At 43.9% G+C, this 27,448-nt stretch overlaps 2 protein-coding genes across 3 annotated transcripts in view; both read right to left on the reverse strand.

Moving 5' to 3' along the window:
• Positions 1 to 6,000: 6,000 nt before the first annotated feature.
• On the reverse strand, positions 6,001 to 20,742 carry hspb8 (heat shock protein family B (small) member 8). Of its 2 annotated transcripts, XM_008118665.3 has the most exons (4): positions 19,348 to 20,742; positions 13,719 to 14,140; positions 10,870 to 10,933; positions 6,001 to 7,997 (listed from the first exon to the last, which is right to left on the reverse strand). In XM_008118665.3, the coding sequence occupies exons 2-4, from the start codon at positions 14,110 to 14,112 to the stop codon at positions 7,838 to 7,840; spliced, it is 618 nt and encodes a 205-aa protein (XP_008116872.1). In that variant the 5' UTR covers positions 14,113 to 14,140; positions 19,348 to 20,742; the 3' UTR covers positions 6,001 to 7,837. The 2 variants fall into 2 exon arrangements, with proteins under 2 accessions (XP_008116872.1, XP_062814426.1); XM_062958356.1 differs by lacking the exon at positions 19,348 to 20,742 and having other exon boundaries at positions 13,719 to 16,455.
• Positions 20,743 to 21,473: 731 nt separating this feature from the next.
• The window catches only part of srrm4 (serine/arginine repetitive matrix 4), a 48,159-nt gene continuing 42,184 nt past the window's right edge, over positions 21,474 to 27,448 (reverse strand). The window contains exons 10-13 of the mRNA XM_008118667.2: positions 26,414 to 26,620; positions 26,105 to 26,209; positions 25,448 to 25,594; positions 21,474 to 23,644 (exon numbers count right to left, since the gene is read on the reverse strand). Of these exons, the coding sequence (XP_008116874.1) occupies positions 23,389 to 23,644; positions 25,448 to 25,594; positions 26,105 to 26,209; positions 26,414 to 26,620 (715 nt within the window). The 3' untranslated portion in view covers positions 21,474 to 23,388. The remainder of the gene's footprint in view (positions 23,645 to 25,447; positions 25,595 to 26,104; positions 26,210 to 26,413; positions 26,621 to 27,448) is intronic.

The raw sequence follows: 27,448 nt of genomic DNA on the forward strand, positions 1-27,448 counted from the left end.
ATCATCCAAGACTGAATGTCTCCTCCTCCTCCTCCATAATCATCCGCATCATCCTAGACTAGATGTCTCCTCCGCCTCCATCATCCTCATCATCATCCTAGACTGGATATCTTTTCCTCCTTTTCCATCATCCTCATCATCTCAGCATCTGAATGATGTTGATTGAGATTTATTTTATTTATTTCCTGCCAAAAGCATTGCCTAAACAAATACAGTCAAGTCTCCCTTATCCAAGCAAATTAAGCACCCAAACATCATGTTATACAACAAATTTGACAGAAATAGTTGTTCAATGCGCAGTAATGTTATGTTGTAATTACCGTATTTATGAATTTAGCACCAAAATATCACAATGCATTGAAAACATTGACTACAAAAATGCCTTGGATAATCCAGAACCTTGGATAAGCCAGACTTGGATACGTGAGACTCTACTGTAAGTATAAAACTGATAAAATGAAGGAGTCACAGGCAGCTGAATAATTTTAGACCAAAAACGGGCAACAGCGACTGCATAGTCTGCAGTTTTAAGCAGTTCTTTTGTGCTTGAGGCAGGGCACAGATTGAGATTATTGTCATAGTTGGTCCCGAAAAGATTTGCATGCACACTGCAAGTCGCTTCTGGTGTGAGAGGGTCAGCCATCTACAAAGATGTTGCCCAAGAGATGCCTGGATGTGTTATCTACAGAGATACAGAGGAACACCTCAGCAAGCAAGAGTCCAAAAGTGGCAGGCTAAAACCCGGAAACTCAATTAGTGGCTGAGACCAGGTGAGAGACTCCCTCCTGGGCACACAGAGGACTCATTGACTTAGAAGACTGACACGATAAATAAATCCTCATCATCATCCTCATCATCATCACAGACTCGATGTATTTCTTTTCGATGGGTTGGATTGGGTTGTATACTTTCTGGATTGATTTGGGATTATCTCCTAACTGCCCTTAGGGTGTATTTCCATGGTTGAATCCAATCCATTGGACACCATTTGACCTGCCATGGCTCAGTGCGATGGGATCCTGGGAGCTGTAGTTTACCAAGGTCTTTCTCCTTCTCTGCCCAAACAACAAATCCCATGATGTCATATCAATGAGCTGTGGCAGTTCAAATGAGGTCAAACTGCATCCAATCTACAGTGTAGACCAGGGGTCCCCAAACATTTTAAACAGGGGGCCAGTTCACAATCCTTCGGACTATTGGAGGGCCAGACTATAGTTGGCCACTGAGCAATAATAATTAATAATAATAATAACAATAATAAAAAGAGGGTTGGCAGAGACCCTTTGGGCCATTTAGTCCAATCCCCTTTTGCCTTTGTGCACCGAAAGCACAAGCACAGCAGCCCTGACAGATGGCCACCCAGCCTCAATGTTGTTAATAATAATAATAATAATAATAATAATAATAATAATAATAATAATAATAATACAGGGTTTTGGAACACAATACTCCTGACCTCACAATTGTGTTAAAAACCAAGTATGGATTGCTGATGTTGCAATCCCAGGTGACAGAAGGATTGAGGAGAAACAACTGGAAAAGCTGACACGATATGAGGATTCAAAGATCGAATTACAAAGACTCTGGCACAAGCCAGTCAAGGTGGTCCCAGTGGTGATTGGCACACTGGGTGCAGTGCCTAAAGACCTTGGCCTGTACTTAAACACAATCGGCGCTAACAAAATTACCATCTGCCAGCTGCAGATCTGCACACATTATTCGCCGATACATCACACAGTCCTATGTATGATCCAATACAACAGCCAGCAGAGTGTCTGCTGTGGACTCATCTTGTTGTGTTTCCAATAATAATAATAATAATAATAATAATAATAATAATAATAATAATAATAATAAAGGGTTTTAAGAGAAGAGACCCCTTGGGTCATTTAGCCCAACCCCCTTCTGCCCTTGTGCCGTGGGGGCCGGATAAATGGCTTCGATGGGCCACATCCGGCCCCCGGGCCTTAGTTTGGGGACCCCTGGTCTAGACGCACCCAATCAATCTAACCAAGGACAGGCATTTTTCCTGACGATTCTTATTGGGATCGTTGTTGCCGTTGTGATGAAAGGGCATCGAGATTCCAGTCATGCCTGGTGCTGATTTTGGAACGATTGCCGCCCGCCCTCCCGCCCGCCGATACGGATGCAAATGAGCCTTGTCTTGATGAACAAGGAAAACAAATGGAGTTTTCAAAACCCAGCTAATCAAGGAGTTAAAGAGAGGTTAATCCTCGTGGATTAATCAAATGGCAGGCAGGAAAAGGAAGGAAAGGAGGTGAAAAGGTAGAGAAGAAAGGAAGGGAAGGAAGCAGGGAGCAAGGAGAGACTCAGGAGAGAGTCTCTCTCAAAGCTGCTTCTTATACGCATTCATGGCTTCCAAGCCTTGGGCCATGTTGGTCACTTTCCATCTTGTCCGTCTCCTTCTTGAATTGTTTTGCCCAGAAAGTGGACACCAGGTTATTATTCCAAACAAGGCCCAACCAAAGCCGATTATGGCAGGACTATGACTTCCCTCCATCTCGACGCTATAGTCCTCTTAGTCTAGAATGGTGTTGGCCTTTTTCGCTACCGCATCACACTCTTGGCTCATGCTCAGCTTGTGGTCTCCTAAGAAACCTGGATCCATTTCCCATGGACTGTTTTCGAGGCAGGTATCACTCGTTCATATTTGATATTACTTCTTTCGATCACGACACTACACTCCTATTGATGCAGCCTAGAATCACATTGGCTTTTTGAGCTGCTGCATCACACTGTTGACTCATGTTTGGTGTGTGGTCTAGATCCCTTTCCCATTGAGTGTTTCCAAGCCAGTTATCACCCCTTGTCATTTCCTCCCTGAACTGTACAATAATTCATTTTGTAACTCTTGACCTTCCTGACTGGGAGAGAGAGCTGTTCAGCAGTGGAACTCTCTGCTGTGGAGTCTGGTGGAAACGCCTTCCTTGGAAACTTTTAAATATAGACTGAATGGCCATATATATATGTTTTTAAATTTTAGAATGTGTTTTAATAGTATTATTAACTGATTATAATAATTGATAATAATATTAAAATGTTATACAATATTATACTAATAATATAATATAATAATATTAATTATATGTTATATATTAAATGTAATATGACTAATAATGTTACCATATAATGATATAGTACAATATAGTAATTTAATGCTTATATTGTGCTATGCTAATAATCTATTGTATGTACATTTGATTTGTAAGCCGCTCTGAGTCCCCTCTGGGGTGAGAAGAGCGGGATAGAAATGTAGTCAATAAATAAATAAATAGATTTGTATTTATTGTTCTGATTTTATTGCTTGTGTTTTGGGCATTAAATTTTTGCCGACCTTTGTAAGCCACCTCGAGTCCCTTCGGGTGAGGAAGGCGGGGTAAAAAAAACACCTGCAAATAAATAAATAAATAAATAAATTAAATAATAAATAATAAATAATAATAAAATAAAATGTTGGGGGTGCTTTGATTGGATTGGCTTGGATTGGGGGTTGGGCCGGATGGCCCGTGAGGTCGCTTCCAATTTTATGATTTTATGATTGTGCTTTTGAGTTGGACTAGATGGCCCATGTGGTCTCTTCCAGCTCTATGATTCTGTTCTAAAAGCATAAACGCCTGCTTCGGTTGCCATCTCCGGTGCCATTGATGCGAACCGGAGTGTCTCCCTTTGTTGGAATTCTGCGCCACGTTGCCATCTCCATATTCAAGCAGATATTAAGCCGTAAAACGTAATACGTTATGGCGCCATAAAATGCCGCGTAATTGCCACCAAACCATAAAATGTAATGCAGTTGGCTCGGTGGCCATTATCTTCTCTCCTCTAATGGCTCGGAAGCGATATCGAACAGCGAGGGCAAGCGGGAATGTTGCGGGAAAAGCTCTTTTGGGTGCCGCAGACGGGGAGGCAAGGAGAAATGACCTCAGGTGCCCTCTCCTAGTCTCCAGACTCCTGGAGAAGTTCCAGGCTCTTTCTTTGGGACAGGCAGCCAAAGTGCAAGTATGTTTGTCAATATATAAATGACAATGACTGCCAAGATCCCCAAAGAGAGGGTTCAGCACCTTGGACAACTCCATCACTCAGGATCCAAAACTGGAGGGGCTGGATGGCTATCTATCTGGTGGGCTTAGATTGTGTCTTCTTCCATGGCAGGAAGGGGTTGGATTGGATAGTCTTTGTGGGTCTCTTCCACCTCTAGGATACTATATTATTATTATTATTATTATTATTATTATTATTATTATTATTATTACAGTAGAGTCTCACTTATCCAACACTCGTTTATCCAACATTCTGGATTATCCAACGCATTTTTGTAGTCAATGTTTTCAATATATTGTGATATTTTGGTGCTAAATTCATAAATACAGTAATTACTACATAGCATTACTGCGTATTGAGCTACTTTTTCTGTCAAATTTGTTGTCTAACATGATGTTTTGGTGCTTAATTTGTAAAATCATAACCTAATTGGATGTTTAATAAGCTTTTCCTTAATGTTTCCGGTAAGTGAGACTCTACTGTATTATTATTATTATTATTATTATTATTATTATTATTATTAGTTCTATATACTGTATATACTTGAGTATAAGCCTAGTTTTCCAGCCCTTTTTTAGGGCTGAAAAAGCTCCCCTCGGTTTATACTCAAGTGAGGGTCCTGGCTGGCTTCTATTCAGGCCGGCTTATACTTGAGTATATAGGTATTCAGAGTTGGACAGTCTTACCTTATTGAAGTCTTATTATTATCTTAAATTACAGGTTTATATAAATATTAAAAAACATTTAACCTACTGATGCCTCAAATAATGCAATTTTATTAATATCTATTTTTATTTTTGAAACTGCTGCTGCAGTTCCCCCCCCCCACCACCAATGAAGTTGACTGAATTGTACTTGGTGGTTGATTGACATTATTACTGCTGTATTAACTCCTGTTTTATTGTCTTACTGTGCTTTATTTTTTGTATATTGTGCAATGTATTTATGCTGTTGTTTTTGTAAATTATGCTGGTCGGGCCTTGCCCCATGTGAGCTGCCCCGGATCCCCATGGGGAGATGGTGGCAGGATATAAATAAGGTAAATAAAGTAAATAAAGACGACCCAGACTGATGTATGGATAAAGTATGAGGATATTGGATGAACGGATTTTAAGCATATGTTTTATATTTTATACTGTATTTAACTGTTTGTAATAGATTTTATATGCTGTTTGTTTTTAATGATGTGTCGGCATCGAATTGTTGCCAATTGTACGCCGCCCTGAGTCCCTTCGGGTGAGAAGGGCGGGATAGAAATATTGGAAATAATAATAATAATAATAATAATAATAATAATAATAATAATAATAATGCCAGCTGCAAAAGGCCACCCTGCTGGGATCTGCATGCATCATCCGAAAATACATCACACAGTCCTAGACACTTGGGAAGTGTTCAGCTTGTGATTTTATGATATGAAATCCAGCATATCTATCTTGTTTGCTGTGTCATAATAAAATAATAATAATAATAATAATAATAATAATAATAATAATAATACTAAAAATATTGCATTGAGCCTCAAGATTGAACTTCAAAGACTCAGGCAGAAACCAGTGCAGGTGGTCCCGGTGGTGATGGGCACATTGGGTGCCGTGCCACAAGATCTCAGCCGGCATTTGGAAACAATAGACATTGACAAAATCACGATCTGCCAGCTGCAAAAGGCCACCCTGCTGGGATCTGCGTGCATCATCTGAAAATACATCACACAGACACTTGGGAAGTGTTCGACTTGTGATTTTGTGAAACGAAATCCAGCATGTCTATCTTGTTTGCTGTGTCATACAATAAAATAATAATAATAATAATCAGGACAGTAAATAAAGAACAACAACAACAACAACAACAACAACAATAATAATAGTTCTTTATTTACTATCCTGATTGTAGAGTTTTTTAAAAATACACTCTTAGATGCAAAGAGTTAAACACACAGAGTTAAAAACGTCAGCACGGGTTTATTTGTCACAGGAGAGGACAGGGCTCTTGGGGAGAAAGAAGAAAATATTCCAGACTCAACTATGTCATTCATGTTGTGGTTTTCACGCTGCAATGTCAACCCCTCCAATACAGATCTAGGCTTGTTATGCACATGAGCTTAAAGAAAGAAAGAGAAGCAAAGCTTGGTCAGGTTGGGAAAACTCCACATTTCACCTACATCTTCCTATTGTCATAAATATAAACACGCACACACCCGAAGTCGGCGAAAGACGGAGACAATAAAGCAGGTAAGACCTTGAGAAAAGCACGGGCCCTCCCAGGGAATCCGTTGGCCAAGGGTGTGTTTGATAGAAGCACACATGCGGTCGAAATCCCACGCAGAGGAGAAGCGGTCCAGAAAAGGGCCCCAAAGACATCTCACAGTTTCACTGCCAGCGTGGCTTCCACACTCTGGGAGCACATGTAAACGCGGATGGATCGTCCCAACTTGTGGGGGGGGAAAAAAGACGTCGGTGCAAAATAAAAATAGAATAGTCGCTTTGGTGAGCTCTGGATGTTCAGTGACCCCAAATGATCAAGAATAGTGGGTTAGATGCTCCAAGAGGATCGAGAGAGGCTCTCCAGCATGAACGCGGAGAAATGACATACGCCATCGACGCCTTTGCGAAAACCTTAAACTTTTCTTGTGTTCTTAGAGCACTTCTCTGTTGCGTCGGAGGAAGAAGGCAACACATAACCAAGTGACAAAACTATTTGAGTCCCAGGGAGCTTCAGCTAGAACCAAAGGCTGCAGGACCAGGATCTGAATGTTGCTTCACTGAAGGCTTAGTGAGCCCTTATAGGAGGAACAATGGCAGAGCGCTGGGATGTGGACTGAAGAATGGTTGGGCCTCCTCACCTTGGACAGCTATGGACACATTGGAGCCAGGCTTTGACATAAAGTTTGCAATATCCATCAGAGAGCCAGCCTCCTGGTTTGAGTGTTGGATTGTGTCTCTGGAGACCAGGGTTTGCTTCTCCACTCAGCCATGCAAGCCCTTTGCGTGACCTTAAGCAAGTCATATACTCTCCGCTTCAGAAAAACCCACGATCCTTCAAACTGAATGACTTGAAGGCACACAACTCTCCTTCGGCCACGGTCAGATCTTCAGGAAGGGACCACCATATGGACTCATTCTGGGCTTGCTGTGAGCCAGAGTTGGATTTCGACTTTGAGATGCCTCAAGGACGTGGCAGGGGTTCAGAAGATCTCAACCTCCGCCTCTTCTCCTCAAATTCCTCCAGAAATTCCTTTCCAGAAGTATGCGTTTGGTGGGTGCTTTCCAGCTGAAGATTGCTCCCAGTGCGACGGTGACCTTGTAGGCCAGATGATGAGATATGGAAGCCTCAAAGATCAAGCCAACATCCGATTCTTAGTCCTTATTGGAGACGTGTGATTCGTGGACAGCGACCCCAATTTGTCCTCTGGAGTTCAAAGGGAGTCTATTGGGTAGAGGAGAGAGGAAGTGGGGTGATGTTGCCCTTCCCAGTTGGCTCCGACCAAAGCAATCTGCTGCAAAACATTGGACGACTTTCAATAAAGTCCACACATAGGCCTCTTCCACAGATTCAATGGGTCAACTCTGGTTGGGACTAGCAGTCGGGCAGTTGTGTACTCTTGCCACGCGGATCCAGTCAAGCCATTGCAGGAAGCCAGCAGAGGACGGGTCAGGAATGGGCTTTGATAAGGAAATGTACAACGTCAATTTGGCGGCCGGGGAAGGCGATCCTGGGCAGCGGGGCAGAGGCGGCGGTGGCGGTCGGAGGGGAACGGGACGGCCCTGGGGGGCTTGCTTTAGGCACAGGTGGCTTCTTGGTTGTCGACGGGGATGTCGTCGCCGTAGCTCAGGTCTCCGTATTGGCAGTAGGGCGGGATCTGCGGCGCCTCGATGATCAGCAGACCCTCCGGGGACAAGGAGGCAAACACCGTGGTGGGATCCACCTCTCCGGGAAGCCTAGGGCAGACAACAACAAAGCGGGCATTTGAATGAGATATGTCTCTTCTAGCTTGGTCATTGCATTGAACAATAGTGGGCTCTTCTGAACAATCTCCAAGGGCTGCCCCATCGAGAGCCCAGTGCAGTAGCCAAACAGGGACCCTTTTCTGGGAAAGCTTTTTGGGTTGGTTTTCATGCCTGTTTACTATTTCAATCAGCCCTCCAACTTTGTGAGGTTGACTTTTGTGGATTTTAGCAGGGAGAGAATGCCACAGGCTTACGGTAGGGGATTATGGGAGTTGCAGTTGACACGTCAGTGGGCAATAAACCTCTGCGTTATAAGCAGAAGACTGAAACGGAGGTATGGCTCCCAGGTTTTGGTTTGCCAGATATTTCAGACTCCCAGAATCCCTTACCCTCGACCCATACTGGGGATTAGGGGGGTTGGAGTCCAAACCATCCAGAGGACTCACAGCTTGCACAAGGCAGTGGAGACTTTGCCCACGAAGGAAGGAAAACAAGCGAATAAGAGACGTTGCCAACTTCATCCTCAGCCCTCAAATTACCCTTCGAGAGGCTGACTCATCCTCCGGCAATTAAAAAATCTATTTCGGAGCCCATGTGTCATCCTGATCGCTTTGGACAGGTGACGGGTCCTCCTCCCAAACTTTCTCTTTCCGTCTCTTTTGTAAAAGCAGTTGGCACTGGGTCTCTTTGGCGCAAAGGAGAGGCCGAGAGGGAACCGAACATTGCTCTTCCCAAGCGGATCAGGCCAAAGCAAACCGCGGCAGCGGCGTCTCCCTGGTTTCGCTCTCCTTCCTTTCCCACGTTTGCCACCATTTGAACCACTGTTTCTAGGCCTGTGTGCAGAGAGCGAATGCCTGTTTTGGCCTGTCTCTGCCGTCTCCAAAGAACTCCTTCTTTGGGCATGTTGGAAAGGCAAACACTTCCTTGGATGTCTTCGCCTTGAAGGACAGAAAGGCATCCGGCTCAACCCGCTTGCCAAAGCAATTACGCAGATTTCACACAAAGCCTGCATTACAATATAGGGAGTGCGTTGAGAAAAAAAACAAACAATCAGCATGCATAATATCCACCCTAAATCTGCCCTTCCCACGCCATTCCATTTCTCCTTCCTTAGTGAAACTTGAAGCACGTCAGGAGCGCTTCCAGTCACAAAAAGTGGCCAAGTCATCAGTTAATTCCTAAAATAACAATGGATTTTCTTAATTAGTTGCTTTGAGTCTCATTTCAGAGAGTGAAGTGGGATGTAAATATAATAATAAATATACTAATAGTAAATATAAATATAATAATATCATATAAAATATAATAGTGATAATAATAATAATAATAATAATAATAATAATAATAATAATAATAATAAATCCTTATGTTTTATTGCTATGTTTTAACTTTGTCTTATTAATGGTTGATTTTAATTGTATGTTTTAATTTTTCATTCGTGCGTTTTCGATATTTGAAGTTTTATGTATGTATACTTGTTTTGTATTTGTAAGCCGCCCTGAGTCCCTGCGGGGAGATAGAGGCGGGGTACAATAATAAAATTATTATTATTATTAAATACAATAATATGTATTTATTTATTTATTTACTACATTTATATCCTGCTCTTCTTTCTCACCCCAAAGGGGACACAGAGCGGCTTACAAATCGAATGTACATACAAAATATTATTAGCATAGCGCAATATAAGTATTAAATTACTATATTGTACTATATCCTTATATGGTAATATTATTAGTAATATTACATTTAATATATAATATATAATTAATATTATTACAGTAGAGTCTCATCCAACACTCGCTTATCCAACATTCTGCCAGCCCGTTTATGTTGGATAAGCGAGACTCTACTGTATATTGTATTATTATTAGTATAATATTGTATTATACTAATTGTATAATAATAATAATAATAATTGGGTGCCGTTCCAAAAGATCTCAGCCAGCATTTGGAAACAATAGACATTGACAAAATCACGATCTGCCAACTGCAAAAGGCCACCCTACTGGGATCTGCATGCATCATTCGAAAATACATCACACAGTCCCAGACACTTGGGAAGTGTTCGACTTGTGATTTTGTGAAATGAAATCCAGCATATCTATCTTGTTTGCTGTGTCATAATAATAAAATAATAATAATAATAATAATAATAATAATAATAATAATAATAATAAGCTGGCTGGGGCTGATGGGAAATGTAATCTTCTCCCATGGGTGGTTTCAGACAACTGGGAGCCAAACACAACCAAAAAGGCCAACCAGGCTATTACATTTGTATTTTCAATTCAGTTTGCAGCAACTGAAGTAAGCTGAGGACAAAGGGGGAAGTGAAGGAAGAGAAAAGCCGGGACGTTTGAAAAGTAGCGACATATTGGGAAGGCGGAGGATTCATCAGGACTATCCTTGCTTTTCGGAGGGTATGAAAGACACCAGCAACATTGCTACTTAACCAGAAAGCTTCCTAAGTGTGAAAGATCGGCACCAATTCTGGCTCAGGACCCATTAAACAGCCCCGCACGGCACCGTCCCAGGGCAGCAAGGGCAATCTGGGAATCCTGCGGGCATTTCTTTCCATTTGCTTTCCTGGAAGACTGCCTCTGTAATGCATCCCCGCTTGAGACTATGCTTGGCATCCGGGTCACAGGTTTGGGTTCCAGGTAGGAATCCCGTTTCCTTGAAGCCCAGCTCTGCCGAGAAAACGTCAAGCAGCTGCTTCTGCACTGACTGTTCTTCGGGGACAGCAACATTAAAACCTGTGTCTGTCTACAGTCGAGGATCTTATCGGGAGATACGGTTGTAGCAAAATGCTCCCCTCGAGTGAATCGTTGGCCTTTTCTTGACTGGTTGAAATACTTACTGGATTTTCTTGGTGAAGTTCTTCGATACGATCCCGCCTTCCACTTGTTGCTCTTCATGTTTACCTGCCGGGAACACAATGAGTTGGTTGAGACTCTACGAGATATTCATTGAAAAATCCACAGCTATGTGGGACAAGGTTTACTCCGGCATAGATTCTGTGACGTGGTCTAAACTCATCCGCGACAGTTGTCCAAGGGGCCGTGGCTAGCACAGCGGGTTAACCGCCAGCTACAGAAGATCTTGCCAACCGGAAGGTTGACAGTTCAAGCTGCGGGGAGAGCGAGCTCCCGCCGTCAGCCTAGCTTCTGCCTACCTAGCAGTTCGAAAACAGCGACGTGAGTAGATAAATAGGTACTGCATTAGCAGGGAGGAAAAAGGTGCCTCTGAAAAACATGCCAAGCTCCTTGGGGTGGAAGAATGGAACAACAGCACCTCCCCATGGCCAAGTCGAGCACGGCCTCCAGATGCCGGAAATGAAAGAGGAAAGCCTTGCCTCTGTTTATGTATTGTCTGTCTCTGTCAATTGTTTAATGGCATTGAATGTTTGCCATACATATGTACCTGCGAGAGCAGATAGAGCAGAATCCGGGGAGCAGGGTGAGCTCCTGCTGTTAGCCCCAGCTTCTGCCAATCTAGCAGTTCGAAAACATGCCAATGTGAGTAGATCAACAGATACCACTCTGGTGGGAAGGTAACGGCGCTCCATGCAGTCATGCCTATGGCCACATGGCCTTGGAGGCGACTACAGACAATAATAATAATAATAATAATAATAATAATAATAATAATAATAATAATAATAACTTTATTTTTGTATCCTGCCTCCATCTCTGCGAAGGGACCCGAGGCGGCTCACATGGGGCCAAGCTGGCTCTTGAGCTTAGAAAGGGAGATGAGCACCAACCCCCAGAGTCGAACAGAACTAGACTTATTGTCGGGAGAAAACCTTTACCTATATTATTATTATAGGTAAACTACCTCTCCCATGTGAAGTTTTCTGCATTTTGGCCCCGATCCATGTTTTAGCCTCCCGTTTTTAACATTTTAAATTGTTTGCTGACTTTTGTGACTGTTTTACTGATGTTGAAGTTTTATTGATGCGATTTTGTTTTATTGTCTTACTACTGTTATTGTATTGTTGTGTCGGGCATGGCCCCATGTAAGCCGCTCCGAGTCCCTTCAGGGAGATGGGGCGGGGTATAAAAATAAAGTTATTATTATTATTATTGGTGCAATCTTTTCCCAATCCTCCCTCCAATGGACAAAACCTTCCCTGTGCCAAATGTGTGCCTCTTGTCCTTCAGTGTATCGGGTCCACCCATCTGCCTTCCATCTAGAAGAGCAAATGTTTGGCCCGCGTTCCGTATTGAAAGTTCTGCTTGTGCCTTTCGGTTTGGAAAGCCATTCCCCTCCCTTCCTTCTGCCTCTGTTTTCTTTCTCTGGCCCAGAGCCCGGACTTGCTTGGCCTTTGAGCAATAATGCCAGGTCCGTCAAAGACAGAACGCTTGGGCGGCAGAGGCCTGGAGTGCTTATTCCTCTCCTTCCCAAACCGGGCTGCTGGCTGGATGGACAGATCAAACCAGGAGGAGAGCTATACAAAGAACCGCAGAGAAGGACTTCAGCCTCATAAGAAACTGGGAGGAGAGCCCTGTAAAGGCACCCAAGGGAAAAAGGTTGACGGGCTCTCCAGATCGACTGCAATATCGTGAACGGCTTAGACCAGGCATGATCAAACTTGGCTCGTCTGGATGTTTTGAACGTCAACTCCTAGAATTCCTAACAACCGGTAGTCTGTTAGGAATTGTGGGAGTTGAAATCCAAAACATCCGGACGGCGCAAGTTTGCCCATGCCTGGTTTAGACTAAGGGTCCTCCAAGTTTTTAAACAGAGGGCTGGTTCAGACTGTCGGGAGGTCAACAGCAACAACAACCATTTGTTGATTAGCCAGAACAGACAGTACAAACACAACATACAACATACATCTAGTTCACTTAAAATAAAATACAGATATACAGGTGTTGGGAGGCCAACATAAATAACACAAACGTACCAGTCTTTCAATGGAAAGTATGGGTACATTTTTGGCTGATGAGAGACTTAATAATAATAATAATAAATAATAATGAAACTTTATTTATACCCCGCCACCATCTCCCCGTGGGGACTCGGGGCGGCTTATATGGGTCAGAGGCCCAAACAACATAAGGACAAAAAATAGGCAGCATAATACAATCACAATATAAAACAGATAAAGCAGGAATGCAATATATCAATTAAAGCAATACAGGATAAAAAATTACATTAGAAACACATAAAAGGTAAATCAGGATTGTTGTTGTTGTTGTCAGAGCCGGCCCTAGGTATTTTTCAAGTGTAGGCGAACAAAATTTCGCCCCCCCCCCCCCCCAAAGCAATCACTGAAAAATAAAAGCATTGGATAAGCGAAAATGTTGGATAATAAGGAGGGATTAAGGGAAAGCCTATTAAACATCAAATTACATTAAGATTTTACAAACTAAGCACCAAAACATCATGTTTTACAACAAATCAACAGAAAAAGCAGACTCGACTGTGCCCCTGTATGTTTTGCGCCACAGGTGACTGCCTAATTCACCTCATTGTTGGACCGCCTCTGGTTGTTGTTGTTTGCCTTCAAGGTGTCTCAGACTTAAGGCAACCCTAAGTTTAAAGTTTAGGGCAGAGGGGAGGGAAATGATCTCAAAGGGCTGCATCTGGACCATGGTCTGTCATTTGGAGACCCCTAGTTTAGAACTGCTTAAATGTTCATTTGATAAAGCGGGCAAGAAAGGCCACTGTGGAAACCGAAACGCCACCCGCACCGCTCACCTGAAACTTCCACGTAACCGTCCTTGGTCTTCACCGTCAGCTCCTCGGGCTTGAAGCTTTGCACGTTGACGCAGACTTTCCAGGGCTCCCCGGTGAAGGGCATGGGTGGGCCTCCAAAGGGCGCTCCTTCGGCGTACCCGCCGAACCGGGTGTAGCCCGGCGGGGAAAGGCCGGCGGTTCGGACCATCCCGGATCGAATGGGGCCCGACCACGGCGAGGTCAGGCGTGAGCGGGCCCAGTCCGGCCAGTCCGCGGTCAGATCCCCCGAAAAGGGGGACATGCCAAAGTCTTCATCCAAAAGGCGAGAGGAGAGGCTGGGCTCCCGGAAAGGGTCGCGAAGGCTGCGATGCCGCCCGGGGTAGTGGCACGAGAAGGGCAGCTGGCTGTCCGCCATGCTCTGCTTTGAACCAGGGATCGGCGAGCTACAAAAGAAGGGACAAAAGACAGAAAGATCCAACCAATGCGGTGCCGGACACCCAACGGTGGCACAAAGGATGCTCCAATGTGCCTACTTTGCCAGAAAATCGTGTCTTATGTTTAAGATCCTTGTTTCTGTAAAGTCCTCTGAAAAAAGAAGAAGGAATGCCTTGTTCCCAAGGTGCACAGCTTGAGAGAGCCAAAGCCTTGGCTTCGGTGCCAGAGAGAAATCCCTGTGCTAGCCGGATTGAGGAAATCAATAGACTTTATAGCTCCTGTCTCCTGGTGGAAAGGTCTGCTCCGCCTCTCCTCATACAGGAGCTTAAATAAACCTCTCCCCGACGAGCCGAGAAACTTCTTGCAAGTTCCTGCCTGGCTTCTATTTATACATGCGCCTCAAGCGCTCCAGGGCAGGAGCGGGAGTATTTTTGGAGGCGATGAAACAGCCCCGGAGAATCTGGGCCGTGACAGCTGACTTCATCCCAGTGGGATAGGCGTGCGCCATCGAGAGCCAAGTTTAGACTGCCTGGCTCATGCAGGCCTTGCGCCCGCCTCTCTTCTTGGCACCAAAGGGACATGCGGCAGGTGGGTTATCTTGAACTTTGGGTTCTTGAGCTCATGGCTTTGCTTACGACCGCCTTCTGGGATTTTCCAAAATGACTGCAGCCTCCAGAATCCCCTGCCGCTAGGGATAATTTGGGGAGTGGGGGACCTCTTCCAGATCAAGCGTCCCTATACCCTACAATGGTCCCAACTCATCCAACTAAAGACCTTGTCAACTCCAATCATTTTACAGCATTGAGCCATGGCAGTTTTCAAAGGTCTTGAGCTGGAGCCTCACCAAACGACAACTCCCAGGATTTGAAAGCCTTGAGCCAGGGCAGTTCAAGGGATATCAAACAGCATTCATTCAACAGTGTAGATGGCGATGCACCCCTTGCTGATATTGGGATTAAGCTGCAGAGAATCCTTATAGTCCATTTGAAACCAGACTTACAATAGTGGTTTGTTTTAACAAACCAGCATTCATACGAACTATGGTTTAGCGTCTGACCATAACGGTAAACCATGGTTAATTGAAAATATGTGTTACCATGTAGTTTTACTAGCTCTTTTGCATTCTATGGACAGCAGCCACTGAAAAGGCCCTGTTTCTTGCAGACTTGTCTGCTTTAGTGGGCCATTGGTCCACTTTATCACCGGCACTGCGAGCTTCACTCTGCACAATACACTCCTTTTAATGGTGGAATAAAATTCAGAAGACCAAACAGGGATAGTGTTGACCATGGCTACGTAGGTGCAGTCTATCTGAGCTTGTGGTGTCGTCACCCGTTTCTGGGAATAGTCCATGATGGGTTTCTAAGATGCCCTATGCCATCACGGGGTCTGGGAAAGAGCTGACGGAGGAACAAACGTCGATCCCATTGAAGGGTCTATTTATGGCGCAGAGCGACAGCCAGCTTTCGAAGCACAGCAGGTAGGGAGTGCTAAAAAAAAAAAGGTGTCAACCCTCTCTCATCGTATCACGGCATCTTAGACATTGCTCTAAAACGGTTGTGGCAGCAGCAGATGATGACGTCGGCAGCCATCATCATTTATATTTATACCCTGCCTTTTGGCTAAGAAACCTGAACTGCTGACATCCGCAGCTTGCTGGTCCCTTTTTAAAGCCTCACAACAGCCCTGCGAAGTGGACCAGGTCATGATGTTGTCAGGTGCCTTCATCTCACTTGGACTGATGGCGGGATTTTCTGAGCTAACCATAGTTTAATAGGCAGCCGTAGTGATGAGCCGTGTTCCTGTTTGGTTTGACCCTGTCGAACAAATGCCGTTCCCCTGAATGGCCATGGCTCCGTCCTGCGGAATCCTGAGAGTTGTAGTTCCACAAGGTCTTCAGTCTTCTCTGCCCAAGAGTGCTGGCGCCTCGCCAAACTACAAATCCCAGGACTCCATAGACTTGATCCAAAGTGGAGAGAAAAAGTGGGGTGTAAATAAAAATAATAAACATAAGAATAATATGTTGTTACAGGCTTTCATGGCCAGACTCACTGGGCTGTTGTGAATTTTCCGGGATGTCTGGCCATGTTCCAGAAGCATTCTCTCCTGACGTTTCGCCCACATCTATGGTAGGCATCCTCAGAGGTTGTGAGGTCTGTTGGAAAGTGGGGTGTGTATATCTATATATATAAAAGAGTGATGGCATCACGGCGACCCACAAAACAACAAAACGACAGGCCCCCCAACCTCGAAATTTGACAACACAACCCATCATCCACGCCTCTAGGTTGATACAACAAAAAGAAAAGAAAAATAAAGTCCTAATTTGAGAGAGAGGAATAATTGCTTTTATCCAATTGTTGCCAGTTAGAAGGCTAAGCTCCTCCAACTTGGTCTCCTAGCAACCCAATAAAAAATAATAAAAAACACTAAAAATTAATACAATAAAATACTATAATAACAGAAAATAACTAAAAATAATACAAGAAAATAATAAAATATAATAAATAAAAATATAACTTACAATAAAATTAATAAAAAAATGCAAATAACGTCAAATAAAAATTACACAACAATTTTTAACCAATACCACCACCACTTGGCCACAGCAACGCGTAGCCGGGCACAGCTAGTGTGTATATATATATATATATATATATATATATATATATATATATATACATACACATACATACACATACACTCTTATCTGCTTGAAGCAAGTGTGAATGTTGCAATTGGCCAGCTTGATGAGTATCGAGCAGCCAGGCTTTGAAGCTGCAAGGCTATTCAATTGCCATCGGAGATGGAGAGGTCTCAGAAGATAAGAGGCATTTGAAGCACAAAAAAAATACCATTCTTGACTCAATCCTTTGAGTCCAACTGCCTTTGCTGACTAGGATACCCTGAAGGCTGTGTCACGCCCCGTCTTTCCAGTCCAACATTCAGTTGGACTTACATCATTCCGATGAGATAATTGCTGTTTGTAGTCAAGAATGAGGCACTCCCAAACTGGAAGACACCGCTGCCAAACAAGAGCAGCACCCAGTCCCGGAGAGCCCTGAGCTCCATTGACATCGCTTTGGGTGCATCTACACTGCAATATGAATGCGATTTGACCCCACTGGAACGGCCATGGCTCCATGTTATGGGATCCTAGAAGCTGTAGTTTGGGGAGGCACCAGCACGCTTGGGCAGGGAAGGCCTTGGGAAGCTAACAACTCCACCCAAGGTAACATAGCATGGAGCCAGGGCAGTTCAAGTGGGGTCAAACCGCATTAATTCCACAGTGTAGAGGCAGCCCTAGGCCATCAGGAGGCTGGGAGGAACTTCTCATGGGCTTTGCTAGGCAACGGCCAGTGTTGTCCGGATCAACAAAACAACTGGGAAGAGCTGAGGGTTGGAACGAATGTGATGTGGGAAGTCTGTAATTAGAGCTTCCCAAAGTTTTCTTTCCTTTACAGCAACCAGGAGGCATATCCCACTCCAGTCCCTGACTTTTCAATACCTCCCATTCCTATTATTATTATTATTAATTATTTTATTATGACACAGCAAACAAGATAGACATGCTGGTTTTTGTTTCACAGAATCACAAGTCGAACCCTTCCCAAGTGTCTAGGACTGTGTGATGTATTTATTATTATTATTATTATTATTATTATTATTATTATTATTATTATTATTATTATTATTATATTATGACACAGCAAACAAGATAGATATGCTGGATTTCCTTTCACAAAATCACAAGTCGAACCCTTCCCAAGTGTCTAGGACTGTGTGATGTAATTATTATTATTATTATTATTATTATTATTATTATTATTGTATGACACAGCAAACAAGATAGACGTGCTGGATTTTGTTTCACAGAATCACAAGTCGAACCCTTCCCAAGTGTCTAGGACTGTGTGATGTAATTATTATTATTATTATTATTATTATTATTATTATTATTATTATTGTATGACACAGCAAACAGGATAGACATGCTGGTTTTCGTTTCACAGTATCACAAGTCGAACACTTTCCAAGTGTCTAGGACTGTGTGATATTTTTTTGGATGATGCGTGCAGATCCTAGTAGGGTGGCCTTTTGCAGTTGACAGATCGTAATTTTGTCAATGCCTATTGTTTCCAAATGCCGGCTGAGATCTTTTGGCACGGCATCCAGTGTGCCGATCACCACCGGGACCACCTGCATTGGTTTCTGCCAGAGTCTTTGCAGTTCAATCTTGAGGTCCTGAGAGCGGCCGAGTTTTTCCTGTTGTTTTTCGTCAAGTACTGGGGGTTAACCTGAGTCCCCGTTGGGGAGATGGTGGCGGGGTATAAATAAAGTTTATTATTATTATTATTATTATTATTATTATTATTATTATTATTATTATTATTATTATCCGGGCAGGATGTCAGTTGTAGTTCACCCACAAACTTATGCATGTTGTACAATTTTAAAAATGACTTTTTCAAATAACCTGGGCAACACCAGAGACCCAAGCTAGTAATATAATAATTCTAAGAAGAAGAAGAATCCTAGGATGTTCTCTAAGGAACGATTTGATAGCTTGCCGACGCAGACCGTGCTGAGTCAGGGCTCGCTCTTTGCTTCGCAAGGCTCCTCCACTGGTTGTCTGTCCCTTAAGCTGGGTTAAAAGGCACCTTTTTGGAATTTCTCAGCCTAGAAAAATCCAACTCACGCCTTGGCAGGAATGCAGTACGAAGCCGGCTTTTCCTGTTTGCTCTTTGCAGTGTTTCGGTTCTTTCTGGAGCAGAGTTGTTTTGCAATCCCTTACTCACAGGCCCACAACCAAATAGCTCACATTCTTTTTCTCTCATACTATGATTGATAAGCCATCCTTCCTCCCATGAATTTGAGGTGATGTATAGACTCTGCTTCTCCATTTGATCTGAACAACAACCCTGTGAGGTGGATCTAACAAAGGCCAGATCTACACTGCTGACTCACATCGTGCAGTGCAATGCATCTAATAATGCAGTGTAGATGCATCCAAAGAGAGAGAGAGACTTTCCCCGAGCATATTAGTCAGTGACTTGCATTCCCAAGACCCTACTGAATTTCCAAAAAACCCCTCCGCACTCCTTTGACACCACAACAATCTGTCAACATTGCTACATTGAACATTGCCCTCCAAAACCAGGTCTAGCAAGTCCTCTCTTTCAACTCGGAACGAAACGAGTTAGGAGTTGCTTACCCACAGCGTTATGGGATCGAGAGGAGATGCCCGGGTGGTGCCCACTCAGTGCTGGGTCGCCGAGGTTGTCGCGAGGGGCATGGGCTTGGGCCAGCTTCGGACGGGCACAAAGCTCCCGCTTCTCTGTCCGCTCGGCAATGCAGAGAAGGGGGAGAGAAGCACCGAGTTTGCAGAGTGTCCTCAGCTTTCTCCTGGGCAGGCAGCCACGGCCAGTTCTGGGCAGAGGTGGAGCCGGGCACGGTGCCAGCCTGCAGCTCACTTGGGGCCCCGGAGCCATGATGGGCTGGCTCTCGGCCAGTTCTCATCTTCCGGCGCCAATGACCCTGGCGCTGCCGTTAACTCCATCCCAGCCTCAAGCCGTCCCTTGCCCTCTCTTGATGTGGGAGAAAGAGACAGACACAGAAGAACCCTCCCTTGGGCCCATGGGTGCCAGTGCTTACCTACCTGGCTGCTGTTTGGTCACGGCACGTTCCAGAACCCCCCATCCGACAGATCCAGATGTTTGTTGGATGGGAAAAAGAGTCTCCATCTCAAAGGAGGGAAGGTTGCCAGATGCTGAGCAGTGTCCTGGGCTGCTCTTTAGTGGGAACAGTTAGCTATGTGATTTTCCCCCCAGCACCTAGAGACACCTAGATTTTCATCCCCAGCACCTTGTCCACCAAATCCCATCAGATCTCAGAAGCTGAGCAGAGTACTTGGACGAGGGACCACCAAGAAATCCCAAGCGCCGTAAGAATTATTTCAGAGGAAGGCAATGGCACAAACCCCCGTGACTATTCCTTGCCTAAGAAAACCTGAGAACACTTGTTGTTGATCCATTCAGACGCTTCCGACTCTTCGTGACCTCATGGATGAGCCCACGCCAGAGCTCCCTGTCGGTATGACACTTATGGGGTTACTATAAGTCAAAAGGCCACCAGAGTGGGATATACTGTATATACTCAAGTATAAGCCGACCCGAATATAAGCCGAAGCAGCTAATTTTACCACAAAAACTGGGAAAACTGATTGACTCGAGTATAAGATGAGGGTGGGAAATGCAGCAGCTATGGGTCACATTCAAAAATAAAAATAGATATTAATAAAATTGCATCATTTGAGGCATCAGTAGGTTAAATGTTTTTGAATCTATATATATAAAAGAGTAATGAAATTTCGGCCTAGGACAAAACAATAAAACTACACATCCCAGAAACGCTAAACTTGGCAGCACAACCCCTCATCCATGCCTCTACATTCATACAACAAAAAGAAAAGAAAAATAAAGTCCTAATTAGAGGGAGAGGAAGAATTGTTTTTATCCAATTGCTGTCAGTTAGAAGACTAAGCTCTGCCCACTTGGTCTCCTAGCAACCCACTCACCCAGGGGACAGGCAGAGTTAGGCCTCACTTAGGCCTCTTCCACACTGCCTATAAAATACAGATTATCTGATTTTAATTGGATTATATGACAGTGTAGACTCAAGGCCCTTCCACACAGCTATATTACCCATTTATAATGGACTTAATGTAAGGTAAAACTACCCTTTACCTTAACTACCACCAATTCCTCAATACGTTTATTTCCCAGACCACCAGACTTCGCCACAGCAACGCGTGGCCGGGCACAGCTAGTATTTATATAAAACTGTAATTTAAGATAATAATAAGACTTTAATAAGATAGGACTATCCAACTTTGAATACCTTTATACTCAAGTATAAGCCGACCTGAATAGAAGCCGGCCAGGACCCTCACTCGAGTATTATTATTATTATTATTATTATTATTATTATTATTATTATTAAACTTATATACCGCTACTCCCGGTTTGGCTCGGAGCGGTTTACAAAAATAGATTAAAACAATACACTTGGCTTTAAAATAACAATAAAAACAATAAAAACAACAATAAAAGCAACAACAAAGGGGAGCTTTTTCAGCCCTAAAAGAGGGCTGGAAAACTAGGCTTATACTCGAGTATATACAGTAATTATTATTAATAAATTAATAATTAATAATTATTAGAAACACTGACTATTAGGAGGTTTGTCCTAATAGTCAAGTGGGAAGCTCATCCTCATTGTTTCTAAAATGCTTTTGGCAAAAAAGAAACCAACCCAAACACGCACTTTTTGAGAATGAAACACAGCCGGATTGTCAGTTTTATTGGCCTTTGTGTCGGGCGAGTGTGGATGCGACGATTCTTCAGGAAGACTAAAGAATACAGTCAGATCAAAGAGCAGTGTCACCGTCCGAAATGGGGCACGCCACTCTTTTGGCTCCGTGGCTTCCTATACACGGTGCCTTTTCCTCCCACCGCCACCCAATGTTCCACCCCGATTTTGGCATTCATCTCGAAATAGGAACTTGCCATGGCTGCTTCATATACTGTAGAACCAAGTTGTCCTTTGTAATCATCTGGGCAGCTTTGGCATTTGTCGAAGGAGTGCTAGATTTGGACGCGGTGTCCCGTTCTACTTGTCTCATGTCATTTTGGGCTTCCCTTTATCTTGCTCAACTGTTTATTAGAGAAATCAAACAGATGTGTTTCACGACGCTTAGTAATATGGCCTCTCTTTGCTACAAATCCACCTCATTCATGGCAGCGTGGTTCTCAAAGCGATCCCTGATCAAGAGCAGAAATAAATACGAAACGACGGCGGACATGTTCTCCGCCTCTCGTCAGACAAACAATGTATAGCGATGATAATAATAATAATAGCAATAATAATAATCTTGTCGGAGCCTCCAGTGGCACAGTGGATTAAAGCCTTGCTACTTGAAGGTTGGGTTGCTGACCTGAAGGCTGCCAGGTTCAAATCTCACCTGGGGAGAGCACGGATGAGCTCCCTCTATCAGCTCCAGCTCCATGCGGGGACATGGATGATAAAAACATAAAAAACAAAACAAAACAAAAAAAATCCGTCCGTCCCTTGGGCAACGTCCTTGCAGACGGCCAATTCTCTCACTTCAGACACGAAATAATAATAATAATAATAATAATAATAATAATAATAATAATAATAATAATCTTGTCGGCATCTTGTCGGGGACTTAGGTCTGAAGCAAACGGAACGGCACCGTTCCGTGATGTCGGCATTCACCTGTGACGCTAAAGTGACCCAACTATCCTAGAAGCAAAACTTAAATATTTGGATTACAACTCCCAGAATCCCTTTGGTAGTCTGGAAACAAAGAAACACAAACAATCCCGTGTTCATCTTTTGGTCCCGGCCAAGTTTGGCATAAAGGTGAGGAAAACGGCATGGCGTGGCGAGACTGAAGGGAGCCTCGCCCCCCCAAATAAAAATAAAATAGCAGCAGGCCATTCTTGAGCCACTTTTGCAGAAGACACAAAACAACCCCAAATATAACAATAACTTAACCCACCCCAAATGGCCATAAATTAAATATTGATTGTGAAAGCAAAGAGCTTCCTTTTGACGCAGAATTCCAAGGATAATAAATACTGCAATTAATAAATAACCCAAGAGGCATGTAGGGATGCGGAGACGCTCATGGAGTTTTCGCTGCCGTGGATTCATGTGGCTGCGGAGAAGGTCGGCCCCATTGGAGTCCATAGATCCACATGGTCGGGTTGGGTTTCGGGGACGAATATATGGAGGGGACATTGTTCCGAGATCCTTTCCAAGAAAGAGACAACATTAGGCCTTTGGCTTCTATGGATACAGGTTTTACAATGGCTCAAAAGTGGGGGGAAAGCCTGTGGATCGAGAAGAGTTTCCCTTTGTCAAAACCAGAGAGTAAATCTAATAGTTTACAGCTCAAGGGGCGTAATACACATCATCGTCCTCTTGACCCGAGATCGTTGCACAATTCGGAATCAGCCTTTCACGTCGGGATTTTTTTGTCAGTATTTTCATGTAATTCCTTCGAAATGCCCTGGGATGTGGTGTAGTTCTAAAAACAACGCAGGAACCAGCGCTTGGGGGAAAATTCCATTGTTTGGACAACAGCTCTCATAATTCCCGAGCCACTCATAGTCTTCAAACACCAAACGGAAAGGAGCCCGTGCCACCACAGCTGCCGGGGGATCCCTTAGCGCCGCATGCTGGCATAGCTGCCGGTGGAGCCAGAGCTCCGGCTGCAGCTCCGGCGACTGTGCCGTGCCCCCGAGCTACTGTCGCTGCTCCAGCTCCGGCTCCGGCTGGTCCTGCTGTTGGAGTAGCTCCGGCTGCTCCGGCCGGGAGAGGGACTCAAGCCGCTGTACCAAGAGGAATAGCTGCTGAAGCTGCTGGGAGAGGACGACGAAGACGGGCTGGGCCTGTAGTACGGGATCGGGCGCTTCCGGGCACTGCGAAAGAGAGGACAAGAGAGAACGTTAAGAGCGCCAATGGTCTCATAGCTTTAAATAGCCTGACATCAGTCTAAAAGTGCATCTACTACACTAGGGGTCCCCAAACTACTTAAAAAAAAAAACATTTTTATTGAAAATTTTGTATTTAGGGTTAGAATGAGAGTATAGATTAGCAAGTAATAAAATTTTCACATCGAAAGTGGGGGAACACTGATTGTTTATAGGAAAGTAGGAAATGAGATATAAATCATAGAATCATATAAAGAAGAGAAAAACAGAAAAAAAATAAAAGGAAAAAAATAAAAAAAATAAAAAACTGACTTCTATCTAACTTTAACTGGTTCATCATAAAGAAAAAGAATATATATATATATATATATATATATATATATATATATATATATATATATATATATGAGTGATGGCATCACGGCGACCCACAAAACAACAAAACTACAGGCCCCCCAACCTCGAAATTTGACAACACAACCCATCATCCACGCCTCTAGGTTGATACAACAAAAAGAAAAGAAAAATAAAGTCCTAATTAGAGGGAGAGGAATAATTGCTTTTATCCAATTGCTGCCAGTTAGAAGGCTAAGCTCCGCCCACTTGGTCTCCTAGCAACCCAATAAAAATAATAAAAACACTAAAAATAATTAAAAACACTAAAAAATTAATACAATGAAATACTATAATAACAGAAAATAACTAAAAATAATACAAGAAAATAGTAAAATATAATAAATAAAAAGATATCTTACAGTAAAAATAATTTAAAAATACAAATAACGTCAAATAAAAATTCCACAACAATTTTTAACCAATACCACCACCACTTTGCCACAGCAACGCGTGGCCGGGCACAGCTAGTATATATATATATATATAACTAAATGTTCGTAAAAATAAATCACCATACCCCCTTCGCCCTCCAAAGTCTCAAAGATTGTGTCTAATTCAACAGATAGGGTCCAATTTCATTTGTTTTAAATAATCCTCTACCAGGTCCCAGTTGGTTTCTTTCTTTGGTAAATGGTCCCCAAACTTTTTAAACAGGGGGCCAGTTCACTGTCCCTCAGACCTTTGGAGGGCCGGACTATAGTTGGCCACTGAGCAACAACAACAACAACAACAGCAACAACAATAATAATAAAAAGGAGGTTTAGAAGAGACCCCTTGGGCCATTTAGTCCAATGGCCATCTGCCTCTGTGCACCAGAAGTACAAGCAAAGCACCCCTGACAGATGGCCACTCAGGCTCAATGTTAATAATCATAATAATCATATTAATCATAATAAATTGGGCTGGAAGAGACCCCTTGGGACATTTAGCCCAACTCCCTTCTGCCTTTGTGCACCCAAAGCGCAAGCAAAGCACCCCTTAATAATTAAATAAACAAATAAATAAATAATAATTAAAATACCATGATAAAAACCACAAGCAAAGCATTGGAAGACGCATACTGGGTGCCGCCACCACAGGCCCGGATAAATGGTTTCAAGGGGCCGCATGTGGCCCGTGGGCCGTAGTTTGGGGACCACTGTACTACACTGTAGAATTGATGCCATCTGACTCTACTGGAATGGCAACTGTTCCATGGTATGGGATCATGGGCATTGTAGTTTGGTAAGGCACCCAACTTCTTTGAACTTGCAAAGCTACAACTCCCAAGATTCCATCGCATTGAGCCATGGCGATGAAAGTGATGTCGAGTTGTATTCATTTCACAGAGTAGATGCATCCTGGGCTTCTCTCAATGCAGCCCAGACGGCCGATGAATCATGCCAGAGAGCACACCTTGTGATGCGACGGGCCTCCAGGTGGCTGGGCGAATCTCTCCGGCGCTTCCTCAGAGGGGAGTAAGATGATTTGCGATGCCGGTGTCCACGGTGCCTGTGGGGGTCCTTCCCGGTGGAACCATACTTGTGATCTGGTTCGCGATCTCTGCGAAAAAGAGAATCCCATGGCGGGTCAACACGGCACGGTTTTAGCCCATTGGTCTCCCATCCAAATCCCAACCAGGGCTGACCCTGCTTAGCTTACAGATCAGATGGGAATCTGGTTCCTGTGTAGGGTATCTAAGCCTCTGTTCTGTACAGTGGGGAACTGATGGCTAATGACCTACATCAGCTTCCAAGGGCCTATTTGTAGTCGCCGTGTCCAAAAATATTAAAATATATTTGCCCTTGAAAGATCCCAAGTACCAGCTATGGGATGTACCTGGTCAAGGTACCAAACAATGGCAGAACATAGCAGGGAATCTTAGCTACCTAGCTGTACCACACTGCCCCCTGTAGGCCAAAAGTTGCCTTTGCAAGCCTGATGGCACACTGCATATCGCTTGACCTCACACTGATCTCGATCTACAGAAAAAAGCAAGGTTGGGTCCAGCTCCCTGGATCACTCTTTCTTCATTCCGACCCCAAACCTTCGAGGGGTGTGCCGTATCCATACCTGCTGTATCGGGAATAGCTGGGGCTACGCCGTTGCCTCGAACCCCTGTTTTCGGCACCCCGCTTGTATGACTTCGGGGAGTAGCTGGGAGAACGAGAATAAGACCTGGAAACAGGAGAAGAAGGATAGAGTTTCCTAGTTCATGACACATTCAAAAGCCAATGAAAAAAACCCATAAAAGTACAGCACGCCACATTCTGAACTCTGTTCCACCTCATCGTTTATGTCTGTTTTTCGGACTGCCTGTTCTATGGGGTGTTTACTTTGGAAAGGGATGTCCTTCCTGTTTTCACTGGGTCATGAACTCACCTTGTATCCGATGAACAGGATCTGCTATGGGATGACCTCGGACTGGCCTTGTGGTATGGCGAATGGGAGCGGCTGGACTCTGGAGATGACCGGCTTGAAGAGGACGTGTTCCGGACACACGGACTAAGCGGAGAGCGACTGAAAGGGGCCGAGACGAGGCTGGCTTTCTTCCTCTTGGAATGGCCGAGCGATTGCAATGGTGTTTCTCTGGAAAGGTACAAGGCATGTCCAGGAATGTTATTCACGACCCTGGTTGGTGGTCAATAATTTTTTCTAACTCCTTTCCTCCCTCATTGTCACCAAAACCACCTTAAAGATAAAGCTTGGATGTTTATGGTCTGAATCCCATATCCCCTAAGGTGGCATTACTTGCACTCTTGAACAGAGAAGGTGAGCGGCCTTGTCAAACTACAACTCCCAGGATTCCAATGCATGTAGCCATGGCAGTTTGTGGGGTGTCAAATTGCATTAATTTGTTGGCGCTCAGTAAGGTGCTGGGGATTTCTCAGAAGATGAGGGGGATGATGGGTTTCAAACTGAGGAGTCTGTGTGTGATCAGGTTGAATTGCAGGCTTTAGATCAAAAAACAGTGCAGGCAGTTGAGGATGAGATGATGTTTTGGATTCCAATGTTCGTTCCTTAGCAACACGGGAAAGAGAAACTTGTAGAAGGTCCATTTCTCTTGAGAATCGGCCTTCAGCTGATGGGGAGTTTTCCCGTGATATCAGATTAGGTCTCCGGATGGAGGGAGTGAAGGATAGATTAATTAAGCTTTCAGAGAGACTCCATGATAAATGATTGAAACCCAGGTGTGTGAGGCATGATCTCATGGCTTCTTGGCCGGGCTTGGGCTTAAATTAAGTGCTGTTTACTGGTGTCTCTCAGAGCAGACAATGTTGCCTAAAGCTTCAGGTTCCTATTTTAGCAATCAGGTTCATGATGCAAGTTTCCTGTGCTTGCCTTTGTTCCTGGAAGAGTTTTCCTTGGGAAAAGTTCCTGCTTTCATGCTTAAGGATTTATGCCTGTGATCTTGAC

The sequence above is a fragment of the Anolis carolinensis genome, chromosome X (assembly GCF_035594765.1).
Source record: "Anolis carolinensis isolate JA03-04 chromosome X, rAnoCar3.1.pri, whole genome shotgun sequence".
Classification (NCBI taxonomy): Eukaryota; Metazoa; Chordata; class Lepidosauria; order Squamata; family Dactyloidae; genus Anolis; species Anolis carolinensis.

What these genes read in the sequence shown, in the direction of transcription:
- hspb8 (XM_008118665.3), bottom strand. Translation starts at nt 14,112, where the DNA reads ATGGCGGACAGCCAGCTGCCCTTCTCGTGCCACTACCCCGGGCGGCAT. An exon ending in CGGTTACGTGGAAGTTTCAG is followed by an intron (nt 10,934 to 13,718) that starts GTGAGCGGTGCG and finishes TGTTCCCGGCAG; the next exon opens with GTAAACATGAAGAGCAACAA. An exon ending in AACTTCACCAAGAAAATCCA is followed by an intron (nt 7,998 to 10,869) that starts GTAAGTATTTCA and finishes TGTCTGCCCTAG; the next exon opens with GCTTCCCGGAGAGGTGGATC.